Below are 15,451 nucleotides of genomic sequence, written 5' to 3' on the forward strand. Positions count from 1 at the left end.
ACCAGATGGAAAACTCAGTGAGGCTCATCAAGAGCAAGGCATCGAACATCTTGAGCTGGATGATGTCAGCACGGTGGAAGCTATTGTCCCCTGTGATAGCTCAAATGTAGCCAACACCTCGAGCTGCTCATAAGTGTTGTCGTTGATGAGGAACATGTGGTGCTATGCCCCTGCTCCCAATAGCTGCTAGACCTCCTGCTCGAGGCCCACGTCTCTCAGAACATCCCAATCAATCTTCCTCCACTCACCAAAGTAACGTCAAGAGAGGCAAGCTTTTCTCTCTTAGTGCACCTGAGTATGGAATACTATCGCTAGGTTAGTGTCCTGAGAAGTGGCCTCACCTCGGGGCCTCTTGGAAGAGGGCTCAACTGAAGTGTTCTTCCTTAGTACGAACTATAATTTAAATAGAAACCAAATAAACCACATTTTTAGACAACGCCTGCCTAAGTTAGTGAAGCAAGGTCGTGCTTAAGAGAAGTGTACTGACTTGGTCCCAATAACTATCAGGTACATTCTTTGATTCATGTATGTGCTCACCAGCAATGTCTTATATATGGAAATTAAATACGCCATGTTTTACACACACAAAAATTTGTGTTTTGCATGTCAAGTTTTGCAATTATACAAAGATAACTACAACTACGGAAACCAACACTTGCCAAGTTTTGTACATGCAACTATGTAATTCATACACATCAAGTTATAAGACATAATATTTAACAAATGAAATCAAATAACTCCATAGCTATTGAAAACAAGTAAGTCAAGTACAACCATGACACAAGGTTCAAAAGCCCAAGGCACCGGAGAACGGTCACCCTCTCATGGTACACTCAATACATGGGAAAAGAATAAAGGAAAGAAAACAATAAGAAATGACTCCCTCTTTCTTCCAAAATTTTTCCAAATGATCTTTGAAGGACTTTCCGCCAGCTTAGCTCTACTCCCAAGTGTGCATCCAAACTAAGCTTCAATCTCTCTAGATGGTGCGGTAAAGATCACCCATGGCCTCATAAAAAAACCTTCATGTTATCACCCAAGAGAGCTAAAGACCCTACTTGAAGATCCCCTATAAATGCCCTAGCTCTGAGCTTTAAAAGTGTTTTTTAGGTTGAATACAACTTAAGCACGGTCATGCTTAGGGCGTGCATTTTGTTGGAATTAGGTAGAGGATGAGTAAGTCTCTAGGCAGTGAAAAACATGGGTAGAGCATGGTCATGCTCAGCCCGTGCTCCACAAAATAACACCCATGCTTGGGGCAGAGAAATAGTGCTGAGAATTTTTTGAAAAGTAATGAAAAGTATAGTGAGAGAAGACGGGCACAGCACGGTCGTGCTTTCTCTGAAACATGCTTGTGCTCTTAGAACAGTGGCCTTGCTTTCTTCATTGTGAATTTCGTATGAAGGCCAACAATAAGCACGGGCAATAAGCATGACCATGCTCAGGAAGTGCTTAGCCTGAGTACTTAGCAACTAACATCCTTTTACCGATTTCTGGTTTGAAACTTCTTCTGTTATCCTAAAACCTGTCATTCTATACCATAACAACAATGGAATACTCAGAATTTCATCAAAATATATACAAAGCTTGCTAAAAGATAAATAAAATGTAATTTTTAGGTAATTAAAATATGATAGACAATGCACTCATCAGAGGTGCAAAACTATGTGCCTTTCCCACAAAAGTGCTTGTCTTTGTATAAAGGCTTGGTTCTTAGATATGGAAAAATGATTACCTGCTATTTTTCCCACAGAAGAAGATTTCTTTGCTGATAAACTAAATATTCTAAAATTAGGATCTTTTGATAAGGAGATAAATGATTATGGTATAGAAATTGGCTTTTTGGGTGAAGAAGTAAAAGTTGATAATATAGTTTTAGAGTTTTATGGTATTGAAATAAAAGTGTCTAATGCGAAAATTGACATCTCCAATACAAAATAAGACCTAAATAACCAAAATCAAATACCATAGAATATATGACAGACATTATATACTAAATTCATAATAACTATAAAATATCATCTTATTTGTATAAGCAACTAAACCAAGGCAGGAATTAAAATCCAAAATCTATGTATGTTGTTACTACATTAAACATCATATAACTATAGTACTATTTGGCTCTAATGAAAAAATAGAATTTTTAGTATAGATATATGTGCCTTTGATTCAAAAGAAGCTGTCATTTATATAGAAACAATTTTCAAAATTAGAACCGCAAAATTTGGGCCATTGGCACAAAAGCACTTGCCTTTTGTACTTATGACTGGTTCTTTGATGTTAAAAGAGTATTATTTGGTAAAATTTAAACAAAAGAAGGCTTCGTTGGTAGTAAAATAAATAGTCTAAAACTAGGTGCTTTGGATATGAAGATAAATAATTCTTTTATGGAAACATGCTCTTTTGATGAAGTGAAAGTTAATAATATAGAAATAGAGTTTTTGGGTATTAAAACAAATGTGTTCAATCTACAACTAAGTATCTTTGTTACAAAAAAGAGGTATAAACAACTTGAAACAAAAACCATATAATATGTTATAGACATCAACAACTAAATTTCTAACCATAAAATATCATTTTAGTCATGTAATCGATTGTATAAAAGAAACAACCAATATGAAAAAGCTATGTAGATTGTTATTGTGTTGACATCATAAAACTCTAAATAACATAAGAATAATAATAGCCAGAATTGCAAAGAGCAAAGCACCCAATGCAAAAGTTGAATTAATATGAGAGAAACAAAATAATTATGGAAAATAAGATTGGATAAATCTAGTAAGCTTAAACTAGATTTGACAAACCTTTACATAGATATATATATATATATCTATACTAGAAATTGAATTTATATATAAAACCTTTACATAGATATCTAGTAAGCTTAAACTAGATTTGACAAACCTTTACATAGATATAAAACCTTTTTTTTCATTTATTATTCCTGACTCAAAAATTTATACATGTTTTTTTTCTTTGTATGATGAGTTAAGCTTAGGACAAGCTGAGGCTTGGATGTACCCATAAGTATATCACTAGTGAAATTCATAGAGACTGTACATTATCCATTATATTGGTCAAAATTCAACAAAGTGCAAGTAACATAAACCAACAAATGAAGGACAAGATGAAAGCTTAGAATAATATGTAAACTAGCAAAATTGTGACTTGCTAAGTTGTCCTTCAGAGGCTTCGAAGGAGCAAGATTCTTGAATATAATTTCAAATACCTAAGGTTGAGCAACAAATTTTTTGAATTTTATATTTATTGTTAAATAGCAGATGAGTTCATTTTTTTATGACACATAACCTCCACCGATAGTACCTGTGCACGAAAATGAGATATTTTCCTCTTTGGTAACAATTTCCAAAAATTGCAAACACATGACACTAAAAACTTATTTGATTGTACGTGTCGATGAAAAATATAAAAAAAAATATGTTATCTTTCTCGTTAAGTATGGGTAGTTACATCATTTGAATTTCATTGGCATAGGTACCTTTGCCATGGAAGGCACAGGATATCTCTGAATCTTCAAAGATATAATTCCCAAAATCTTGAAGATATTATTTTGGCAAACAAAAATAGATGAGTTAGGAAAATACATTTTTATAAATCATTTGTCCAACATATGGCAATACAAGTAATAACATTAACAATAATGGAACCCAAAATTACATTAACAATACCATTGGCATAAATTGCAAACTTATGACTTATGACAAATGAAAAAATTAGGATAATGTTGATTTCACATTCTTCTTCATGAATCAGTGTTAGTCTTAATGAAAAACAAAGGGAATCTAAATAATAACTTTCATTGTATTTTTCTAACAATTTTTAATAAATCCATCAAAGGGGAAAGTGAGAAATAATCATAATATGAATTTTATTTATCTTTAGAACAATACTAAATAATTTATAATTGTAAATAATAATATTGAAATTTTAAATTCATATACAATTGTTTAATTAATATGACAAAGTTACATTAAAACTAACACCTCTTGTAAATTTAAAACAAACTCATGGCAACCATGTCATGCTTTTATTTTTTAAATATTATTAATTTTTTTTAAATTGTAACAATTTCCAATATTGCAATCCCATTTAATATAACAACAATATGAAGCTATTAGCCCTAGCTATCTATGGTTAGGAACATGAATCTTTTTATTCCTTGTTGCTCTATCAAGAACTAAAAGCTAAATAAACAAAACTTAAACATATCTTTTTGTAAAGTTTCTGCTAAATACCTTTTAGATATATTTTTTTCCTCCTCTATGATTTGAAGAACTTCCCCTTTTCTTATAGGGTGTCTACCAGTTATCTAAGGACATGCTAATCATATTTTAATAGATTCTTTCCTAACTTATCAGTAATAGATGCTACTACTAATCTATTTTAGATAAAATCATTCCTCATTTAATTTGTGTTTTTCCTAGCATTGCCTAACATCTATCATATCTTTATTTCTTATTTTCACATGCATAACCTTTAAGTATGTTGTTTCCTAACATCCCAACATTGTGATCATACATCATAGTTGGATTAAAAACCATTCTATAGACCTTACATTTCAATTTAATATAAATTTTATGATCACATAAAACATCAAAAACCCATTCTATTTTATCCAACCTCCCTTACTTTTATTTATGACATCTTCTATAAGTTCCTCACTATCATGAACTATAAAGCTTAGGTACTGAAACATCTATGCCTACCAATCTGAGTATCATCCATCTCTCTCATTTATACTCACTTTATTACTGAAGTTACATTTTAGACTTTCTATCTTTACCCTACTTAACTTAAAACTCTTAGTTTCATCAGTGTTTCTCCCCAATTTCCATTTTTGGTTAAACACTTTTCCTACTTTTATCAACTAAGACTAGTGTGTCTTACAAAATTACAACATCTAATACAATGTCAATGTGGTAGTGTAAGTATTAATAATAACATTGTTTAAAAATGGCAAACTTATGTATCATGACAAAGAAAACAAAGTAGGATTTATGGTAAATATTATAGTATCAAAAAAATTATATAAATAAATGATAAATTTAAGATTTATCGAAAGAAAAATGTATTGATTATGTCAAAGGTAATTAGCACAAATAAAGAACCATTACCAATGATCTTCAAATCCTAAAATTCAGAACTCCAATTTCTTTATCAGATGAAACAAGCAGTTTTGATGGTTCAAAACGTAGAATTTAGCATTGTATCCATACAAAATCCAAGATATCTCAAAATGAAGAAATGAAACAAAAGCCATGATCCAAATTCTGTTACTTGGTTGTAGCATTGCCGGTCTCAAGACGAATTAACACATATAATAAAGCATCATTATTAGCTATTTCAAACTAATTTTACGGCTCCCACAACCTCCTCCAAGGTACAGTTAAGGTGAAAACCTTTGGTATGCTGAAGCAGTGACTATGAATTATACTTCTTATTCTACATTTTTTTCTTTGTCTGATTTTGGGTAATTAAAGTGGGATTCTGGGCTCCAAAACCCCTTCAAAATACTACACATTCCAATAAGAGACCTTGAGGAGGAATTTACTTATTCGACAATGATGTTCCCAGGAAGAATATTAGTGGCACACCCTTGGTGAACTCTTGAAGCTGTGAAAGTAATAACAAATAAATGACACCACAAGAGAACCAAAGAAAAAAAATGGTTGTTTGAATCTATCCCACAATACACCCGCCAGAACTAACAATTTAAGTAAAAAAGTAACTAGCATGTGATTGTTATAGCAAGTTTTGGATGGTTAGCAACTCAAAGAATGAAGAGATCAACAAACATGACTTGAGAAAAAGACTAAAGTGTTTTTATGCTAATTAAGCAATGTGATTAAAGGTTTGTTTTTATTTTGTATTCAAATTTTTCTTTCTTTTTTAGAAAAAAAAAAATTATTCTTGATTCTTTTATATTTATTGTGCATAAATATTCAGGGAATGAACTATTTGATTATTATAATATATAGTTAAATCAATAAGTTTAATAGTTTGATCTCGAATTGAAAAGGTTTTCTCGAATTATTATTTATAAAAACTCTTTAAATATTGAATTTGAAGGTTTTATACATTAAAAAAAAGTCATGGGTCCTTCTTATTTATTTTAGTTACATTTTAATATCATAATTACCTTCTCCATTCGCAAAGATGTTTATTACAATTTTATTTCATCATATAATATACTTATTTCAATATTACATGTTGGTCATGCCAATGAATCATTTGATATTTTTTTCACAAATTATTGAGTTTTTTAAATCAAATCAGTATGTTACTTATAGGGGTCATTTCACTGGTGGCCACATAAGTTTCATAAGTATAACGCTATGGCCACAAAAGTTTTTTTTGTAACGCTGTGGACACATAAGTTTACTCCGGTCACATGGGTGGCCACAACGGGCTATTTCGGGGCTATTTCCGGCGAAATTGATGACGTGGCTGCCAGCGTGTCTTATTAAATTCATTACTCTATACGCGTGGCAGTCCACCTCAGCAGGCGACTGAGTAAGGCCATGTCATCTCCACGTCGGCATCACACGTGGCAGACCTTGTTCTCCCTCCCCCCTCTCATAAGGCCATCCCCAATGTTGAAATGATACCCTAGCCCTAGTTCACAAACTGATAACCTCGCTCCAACCTCGCTCCCGGCCCTTTTTCTCTTAGCTAGACTAGGGCATCGCTCCGGCAAGAATCGGGCACCATTCCGGCTAGATCCAGCCATCAATCCGGCCAAATTCGAGCATAATTCTGGCCAGTCTGTTTGTAAAAGATTCAATATTGTGAGAAGTTAAATGTGTTTGTCAACCAGTTCGAATGGGATTGTCTCTTTGTATTTTGAGATTCAAATTTAATTTTGTTTTGAATGAATGCTTACGAGACTGTGAGAAGTTAAATTTACTTCACAATCAATGTGAGAAATTCTTTTGTGTTTGTATTTGTAATTAGGTCTATTGTGCAACTTAATTTGAGTTATTATTTTCCATTTGTTTCTTCATATGAATTATTATTTCAATTGTGCAATTTTCACCTACGAATGAAGATCAAATCCATTGTACAATTTTCAGTTGTGTAATTAAATGAAGATCAAATCTGCAGAATCTTCAAAGTCTGCAGAATTGTTGTGCCAATTTGTACAATAATTTGTATAAAACCTGAGGAAAGAATATGGGAAAGAATATGGGAAAAAAAGGTAGCCCTAGTTCATGGGAATAAAACTACAGAAACCTGGGGAAGTATGCAATGCTAAACACTGGGAAAATTCTGGTATTAAACCTGGGGAAAAAATCTAATACTAAAACCTGGGGAAAGAAAAATCTTCTACTAAATCCTGGGAAAAAATCTTGTACTAAAACCTGGGGAAAAATCTTGTACTCAAACCTTGGGAAAAATAGAATTTTGAAGAGTTGCACAAACTTGGAAGAGCTGCAGAAATTCTGCACAATACAAACACCAAGTTATTCTATACAATATAAATCTTTGAGAGATCTGGAATAAAACTGCAAAAATTTTACACAATACAAACAATATATGCATTCTGCATAATAGAAATCTGCAGAAATCTAGAAGAAAACTGCAGAAATTCTACACAATACAAACAATACGAGCATTCTGAATAAAAGAAAATATGTAGCAATCTGGAAGAAAACTGCAAAAATTCTACACAATGCAAACAATACAAGCATTCTGAACAAAAGAAAATATGCAGAAATCTGGAAGAAAACTACATAAATTCTACACAATATTTAAAGAAGACAGAACGAACAATTAAACAACACATATCCAAATTAAACAGTCAGCCAATAGAATTTTGAGACATTAAACAGGACAGAATAACAACCAAATTAAAGTTGGACAACTAATACAATTCCCAACTATTCAATTCCCAGTTTACATTAAAGAAAAATATTAGCAGTCTATATTAAAACATTGGCAATCTGCAACTTCACACTTGACTTAGGTTGGCATCAAGATCAGCTCTGATTGGGGAAGAAGCTCTGACAGGGGAAGAAGCCATGTTTGCAGGTGGAGATTGAGTTGCTCCTATGCAGTAGATGACATTCCCCAAGTTAGCTACATTGACATTGCTTGACCTATTGATTCTCACATTTAGAGTTTGTCCATGGCTTGTAATATCACTAGGTTGTATGGACTGAGACTACTGGGAACCAATGACATCAGGAGGTGCAACACTGCCACTTGAAGCATTTTCTGGTGAAGCATTCTTTCTCCTCTATAAAGAAAACATAGATAAAATAAGTTATGCATCTTTGCAACTCATCAGAAATGCAAATATATATATATAGAAACAATACAGGAATTAGTTTCTGTCTTTTCACGCAAAGATTTGAAGGTGTGCCCTGCAATCATTAGAGAAATAATTTTTATTAGTTTGAAACAAATTAATTTTTTTGTTGCATTTGAACTAAAAATAAGACGGAACCCCCTTACTTTATAATGGAGCCTTTTTATTGTGGCTCGTTGCATGGCAAATGCTACATTTTCTATCGTGCTTAAACCCTTTTTGCCAATTTTTTTGTTTGCCTTTGCCGAAGTGTTGGAATCGACTTTTGATTTCTTCAAGGCTTTCTCAATTTCCTCAGGCTCTTTTCTCCTTGCAGTTGCTTTCCTTCCCCTTTTTCTTCTCCCCATTGAAGGTGGGATCACTCTTGTGCCATCATTCACCTCTGGCCAAAGTTCTTCACTGTTGGTGGGATTTATGTAATGCTCATAGACCCTTAGATATGTGGACACCAGGTATGCAGTATGTACAAACTCCTCTGGTTGCTGATTATTGCCATATATGGCACTGATTGCATGAGGACATGGCAAACCTGTCAATTCCCACCTCCTGCATGTGCAAGTGTGCTCAATCATATCAACAATGAAGGAACCTCCAATCCCTGTGACTTGAACCTTGGGTCCACCTGAAAAATCTGCCGTGTAGCACTGAGCCTCTTCCTTCATTTGGTCAAGCCTTTTTTGGATCTTTGGGCATATAATTCCCTTATATTTCAACATCTGGTCCTTTTTCCTCTTAATCCTCCTCATCAATTTGAGCTTGATCATCTCAAGCATTGTGATAATTCCCTTATCCCTTGTATCAACAATATACCTGTTGAAGCACTCACAAATATTGTTTAGTAGGATGTTGCACTTGCATGAAGTTCCAAACAATGCCCTGGTCCAGCTTGCATGTGGTCTATCCTCGTGATCAAGCCATCTTCTTGCATCTGGGTTCTCTTTCTCTATTTCTCCAAGCCAGTAATTAAACCTTTGAACATAGGAAGCCCTTGCAGCATTCCATAAGTAATCTTTTTGGGCTTTCCCTTTAAACTTCTCCCTAAAATTTGTGTAGATATGCCTCACACAGTTTCTGTGTTCAACATTTGGGAATATCTCTTGAACAACCCTTTTCAAGCCCTGCAGTTACAATGGATAAATTAAATCACAGTTACCATGAATATAATGTAGTTCAAGGACAGAAAACTAACCTTTTGCCGATCACTCTTTATGGTGACATATCTGCTGTTCCAAATCTCTAAATCATCCCTTAATAGCTCTATAAACCAGGTCCATGTTTCAGTATTCTCCACCAATACTACCGCATATGCAATGGGAAATATACAGTCATTCGGGTCAATTCCAACTGCTGATAGTAACTGCCGATCATAGAGGCCTTTTAGGAAACAACCATCCAGTCCTATAAATGGCCTGCAACCTGACCCAAAGGCATCCTTTAATGGCTTCAAACAGACATAAAATCCTTTGAAGTGTTGTTCATCTCTCCACAAAATCACTGTGCTCCCTGGATTACTTTGTTTAAGTTCAGCTGCATACCTACACAGTTTTGTATATTGCTCAGATGCATCTCCATTGACCCACTTCATTGCCAAGTTTTTGGTTCTCCATGCTTTCATAGCAGATATTGTGAGGCTGTGGTCATCCTTGACTTGTTTAATTAAACCATTGCAACTCCAATTCGGATCAGCCTTGTATTTGTCAAAGTATTTGCTGGCTAGCCACTTTGAAGTTACATGGAAATTATTGAAGACTTTCCCACAGCTGTGATTAAGGTTGGCACTTTTAATCAGCACTGATGGATCATTTTTCTTCACGTGAGCTGCATATATCTTGAAGGAGCATTGCTTGTTATGACATGCACAAATAACCCTCTTCTTGTCATTCTGCGGGAACCAAACCTGGAATCTATGCTTGATTCCCCAATTTCTACAAGCTTTCTTCAATTGGTCAAAGTCCCTGAACACCATTCCAACTCTTAATTTTGGGCTGTAGAGATCCTTCTCTTTATTGAACTCCAGAAATCTACTTTCACCATCATCATCTAGTTCTTTCACTGTTAACAAGTCCTCAGAACTACAATTTTCTGAGTCACTTTCTTCATCACTAGTATAAGGTTCACCACCATCATCAGGGTATTTTTTTACCCTGCTGAAATTTGAATAAGAGTAGATGTCAGTGTCCCACTGTCTTCGTTCACCCATGTCCTGGTCAATATCATCATCACCATCTAAGATATCATAGTCAGGATCTATGAAATCCTCTTCTTCAGATGTTGTTTCATCAACCAAGCCAGTACTCAAATCATCTTCCTCCATATCACACTTGCTGTTTGCTATCACTTGGGAATAAAATAACAATTCAGGATTTAGATTATAAAAATCTACAAATCAGCAAATTACCAACATATTAATATAATGAAACAAGCATCATAGTTACTCCAAACCTATTTTCATAACCAACTTATGCACCTAAAACTCTCATACAAAATAATAATCTAAATCTACAAATCAACACATTACCAACATATTATCAAATCTAAGCAAAAGATAGGACATTTGTTCAATCCAAACATAAATTGTATAATTTTTTTAAAGTATAATGGGATCTTTCTTTATCCATGCCCAAAAAAAGCACAAATTATCAAATCTAATAATGATTAATTAAGTTCATTAAGAGACTAACCACCAAATTATTTGTCTAAAGAGTTGGGACCTCTCTCCTTCCAAAATCCAACAACTGCAAAAAGAAAAATCGGATAAAACCATTAACTTACTTTGTGATTTCTTTTTGGTCCGAATACAAGTACAATACATCGTCAAAGCTTCGACTTTGTGTATCCTAGCCTGCTACGATTCTTTTTGAGCTACATGCAAAAAATCAAACACACACTATTAACTTAAACAAAACCAAAATACACTGTCAATTAACACACTGTAACAATAATGTTCAATTGAGCTACATATAAAAAAGAACTTTAATACATAGTTGATTAACTGAAACAAAACCAAAATAGAAGCTTACCGGGGAGGATTGGTGGGATCAAAGCTTCCACAAAGCTTCAAATTTGTATATCCTGTAAGAATGTTGCTCAATTGAGCTACATGTCAGAAAGAACTTTAATACACTGTCGATTAACTCAAACAAAATCAAAATAGAACTTACCGTGGAGGATTGGTGAGATCAGAGCTTCAACAAAGCTTCAACTTTGTATATCCTGTAAGAATGTTGCTCAATTGAGCTACATGTCATAAAGAACTTCAATACACTACCGATTAACTAAAACAAAACCAAAATAGAAGCTTACCGGGTTGCTTGCCGAGATTTTCAGAAGAGAATGTGGCTGAGATCGGTGGAAGGAATGAGATGGCCAGGTGAGAAGGCAAGCTTACTGTGGAGAGAAAATGGGGGTGCTCTCGGACAAGGAAGGAACCTTTGACCCTGTGGAATGCCCTAAACAGGCAACTTTACCCTCTGGGGATGGCCTTATGAGAGGGGGGAGGGAGAACAAGGTCTGCCACGTGTGATGCCGAAGTGGAGATGACATGGCCTTACTCAGTCGCCTGCTGAGGTGGATTGCCACGCGGATAGAGTAATGAATTTAATAAGACACGCTGGCAGCCACGTCATCAATTTTGCCGGAAATAGCCCCGAAACAGCCCGTTGTGGCCACCCATGTGACCGGAGTAAACTTATGTGTCCACAGCGTTACAAAAAAAACTTTTGTGGCCATAGCGTTATACTTATGAAACTTATGTGAGCACCAGTGAAATGAACCCGTTACTTATATAAATGAGGTTCAATAAACAACTTTATTTTATTTTTTATCCTGTCATCATCTATGATCTCAATTAAAACATTTGTATTTTTGTTTATTTCCTAAACTATGTATTATTCTTTTTTTAATCTATTATTAATAAGGCTATGTTTTTATTTATAAACTTATTTATATACTTGGTAAGTGAGTCCCTTAGTCAACAGAAAAAATGGATTATATGTTGTTTTAATTTATCATCCTAAATAAGCTATTAAACAGTATAGTAGAGATTGCCAAGAAAATTTTAAGAGAACTTATTCTCATGTAAAAGTATTTGATTAAAATTATGTGAGAATAAACTATTAGAAAGGTATAGGTTGATAAATTCTAGAATGCAATTAACAATCAAGATGCTAATTTGACTTAGTTAAAATTATATATAATAATGGTTAAATTTATCATAAATTTGAGAGTTGTATATGAAAATGTTCCAAATTTACACATATACACTCGCATGCTGTAGTGAAGAATTGTTATCCTTTATATAAATATATACACCATCAAATCTAATTACTTATATTTTATTCTTTAATAATAGATGAAAAATAGATAAAAAAATCTTTTATGTACATTATGTATCATTCTTAAATTTAAAAACTCTTGCTAAATTGGCATTAAAATTTACTATTTGCATATTCACACCAAAATGGTATAAGTATTGACAGTGGTACAATTAGAAACAAAACTAAGGGTTACTGACTTCAAATTAAAAAATTATAAATATTTAAAAGATTTGTAGTACATGTCATTCAACCTAAAAATATTTTGAAAAAAATTACATTTAAATGTATTGAACGGCATATTTAACATACAAGTAGAAATTTTCCCCAAAACCAAGTTGTTTTTTATTATTTTAAAAATATATTTAGTCAAATTAAATCTAGCTTTAAAAATTAAAAATATATCTTTAAAAAAATTTGTAAAAAAACACAAACCCAAAGTTCCTTTCCTTTTTTTTAAAAAAACCCTAAAAATCAAAAACAAAGTAAAGGAAATTTTATTTCATTTCAATCTTCTTCATCAATTATAAACAAGGATGGTTTTTATTTATCTTCTGATGAGTGGTTTATTTCGACCTTTCTTGAATTGTTCGTTCGATGTCTTGGTGGAATTCTTTTTGTTTTTAGTTTGAGGCTTCTTGCCGAGAGTTTCGGGATGTTTCTCTAGTGTTTTAATGGCAAGCTGGCTGTGCACAAGCTGCACAAATGTGTGTAGGCTGTGCACAGGCCGCACAACCCCGCCTAGGTCCTATGCCGCTTCCTGTATGGCCGCATAGGGGCCCGCACACCCTAAGCAGAGGGGTGTGCGGCATCTATGCGGCCATACACTAGGCCACATACACACAGTTTGTGTCTTTTTAAGCCCGTTTTGATGTCTTTTTTTGTGCTTTCTTCGCCCCAATTCTACCCTTCTCTTTTCCTTTCATCTCTGGCCATTCTTGGGAGCCTAAAGACTAGTTTTAGAGGATTTTCTTGTGCTTGTTGTGGATCTTAGAGTTTGATCTCCTCTTGGTTCAAGGTAAGCTTCCATCCATCCTTTCCTTCATTGTTCTATGGATGGTTGATGCTATGGTTAGTTTGTGAGTTCGAGTTGGAGTTTGATTCTTGTTTTCTTTCTTGTTTATTATTGGTGGATTTTGAGAGGAGTGTTTGCTTTAGTTTGTTTGGTTTCAATCTATTGTAATCATTGAATCTTTTTCTACTTTGATTTTGGAGTTACTGCAACACCGGTGAGTTCTTCCCTTGTTTCCTTGGTTTCTTTGGCTTAGAAGGAAGCTTAAACGCTTTACAACTCCATTAGTAACCAATAGATCTAGTTTGAGGAAACCCTAAAGTTGTTTAGGGTTGTTTGGGAGAAGAAACCTAGGGTTTCTTGCTAGGCTTTTGTGCTAACGATTGTTGTTGTTTGTGTGCTTTGGCAAGTAGAAGAAGTGTTGGTTTGAGGTAAAGGATTAGCTAAAGATTAGCTTGCAAGGAAGAGGAATCGCCAATCTTGTGAGTGGGATTGTTAAGCATAGCTTTATTAGAAGAATACTGATAGCTAGATATATCTATATATCTATATATATATATATATATGTATATGTATATATGTTATGGCTCAAGTTAATCTTTATTGGTTTATACTTTTTTGCATTTTGTTGAATGATAGTTATTATTGTTGAAGATCATGAGTGTCTTATTGGGTGTTTGAATGTTCTCATTTTACTTGTGATTGAAATCCTTCAACAAGTTTGCGAAATCTTTATTTTGTGAAACTTGGAATTTGTTGTGGAATTCTTTGATTTTGCATAATCTAAGCTTGAACTCATCTTGGGTTGTCAAAAGGAAAGAATTTCTATGTTATTTCTTATGTTGGATTTTGTAAATCGATTTGTGTTAATAGCTTGAGTTTTTCTTGTTCTTTATCATTTGTTCGTGGAAATGGCAGAGGTGCTATTGATTGTTGGTTATTATTGGCTATTGTACTCCGTGTGGAGTTATGCTTGATGTTGAGATTGCATGGTGATATCCTACTAAAGTAGGCAGTCTCTATGGGCAGCCTTTTGACGTGGCGTGGTGGACCAGTTGATTTCTATGAGGTCCAATTTAGGTGGAAATGTAGAGCCTTGATTGGATATTCATTGGGTAGCTAGAGTCACCTTACGGTGAACTGATGGGTCAACATCAAGGACATGATTACCTTGGCGGCTTTGAACCTAGCCGTGGCCACGAAGAAGTTTAGATAGGTTTCTAGACCACTTCATGCTGGGTGAGTGTTGGGTTTTGTTATATTTATGTTTGAGATTTATTCCCATTGTATTTGTTTTATAGTATCATCTTTAATTTGTGGTGAGTGGGGGTAACCTAGCTGTCGCTCTTAATAGGGCAGTCTCCCACATATTTAATTTGGTATGAGTATTGAGTTTATTTATTTTGAAACTCATATTATTTATTTTGATATACTTATATTTGGAACTGTTTTAGTATATATGTTCTATAATAAAAGACTGGCTTCATGTTTAACTTGTTTTCATGTTTTGAACCTTGTGTTTTGTATTTGTGGTTTCAATATTGTAAAACCCTAATTGAGGTAATAATGCCTTCTTAAATCTATCTTTTTGTTATTGTGTTAAAGTTTGCTGTTTTAAGTATTTACGTTCTAAAATAGTTATCACATGAGTATAATATCATTTTAAAGATTTATGTTTATTATATTTTGGTTTATTATGGTATGCTTCATTAAATTTGTCAGTGGGAAGATTTTCTCTTCTCCTACCACAAAATCTTTAAGACATAAGTTGGGTTACATTTAAGTCCCCAATTA

The 15,451-nt window shown here is 33.7% G+C and overlaps 1 protein-coding gene across 1 annotated transcript; it reads right to left on the reverse strand.

Annotated features, from left to right (window-relative positions):
• Positions 1 to 8,185: 8,185 nt before the first annotated feature.
• LOC120282777 lies at positions 8,186 to 10,646 on the reverse strand. The gene is made up of 4 exons (XM_039289624.1): positions 9,522 to 10,646; positions 8,479 to 9,450; positions 8,343 to 8,387; positions 8,186 to 8,260 (listed from the first exon to the last, which is right to left on the reverse strand). The coding sequence occupies exons 1-4, from the start codon at positions 10,644 to 10,646 to the stop codon at positions 8,186 to 8,188; spliced, it is 2,217 nt and encodes a 738-aa protein (XP_039145558.1).
• Positions 10,647 to 15,451: the final 4,805 nt, after the last annotated feature.

The sequence above is a fragment of the Dioscorea cayenensis genome, chromosome 18, assembly GCF_009730915.1.
Source record: "Dioscorea cayenensis subsp. rotundata cultivar TDr96_F1 chromosome 18, TDr96_F1_v2_PseudoChromosome.rev07_lg8_w22 25.fasta, whole genome shotgun sequence".
NCBI classification, from domain to species: Eukaryota; Viridiplantae; Streptophyta; class Magnoliopsida; order Dioscoreales; family Dioscoreaceae; genus Dioscorea; species Dioscorea cayenensis.

Coding starts and splice junctions, on each gene's coding strand:
- LOC120282777 (XM_039289624.1), bottom strand. CDS start 10,646: ATGGAGGAAGATGATTTGAGTACTGGCTTGGTTGATGAAACAACATCT. Junction 8,388..8,478: donor TAAAAAGGCTCCATTATAAA/GTAAGGGGGTTC, acceptor TAATGATTGCAG/GGCACACCTTCAAATCTTTG. Junction 8,261..8,342: donor AAAGACAGAAACTAATTCCT/GTATTGTTTCTA, acceptor TTTTCTTTATAG/AGGAGAAAGAATGCTTCACC.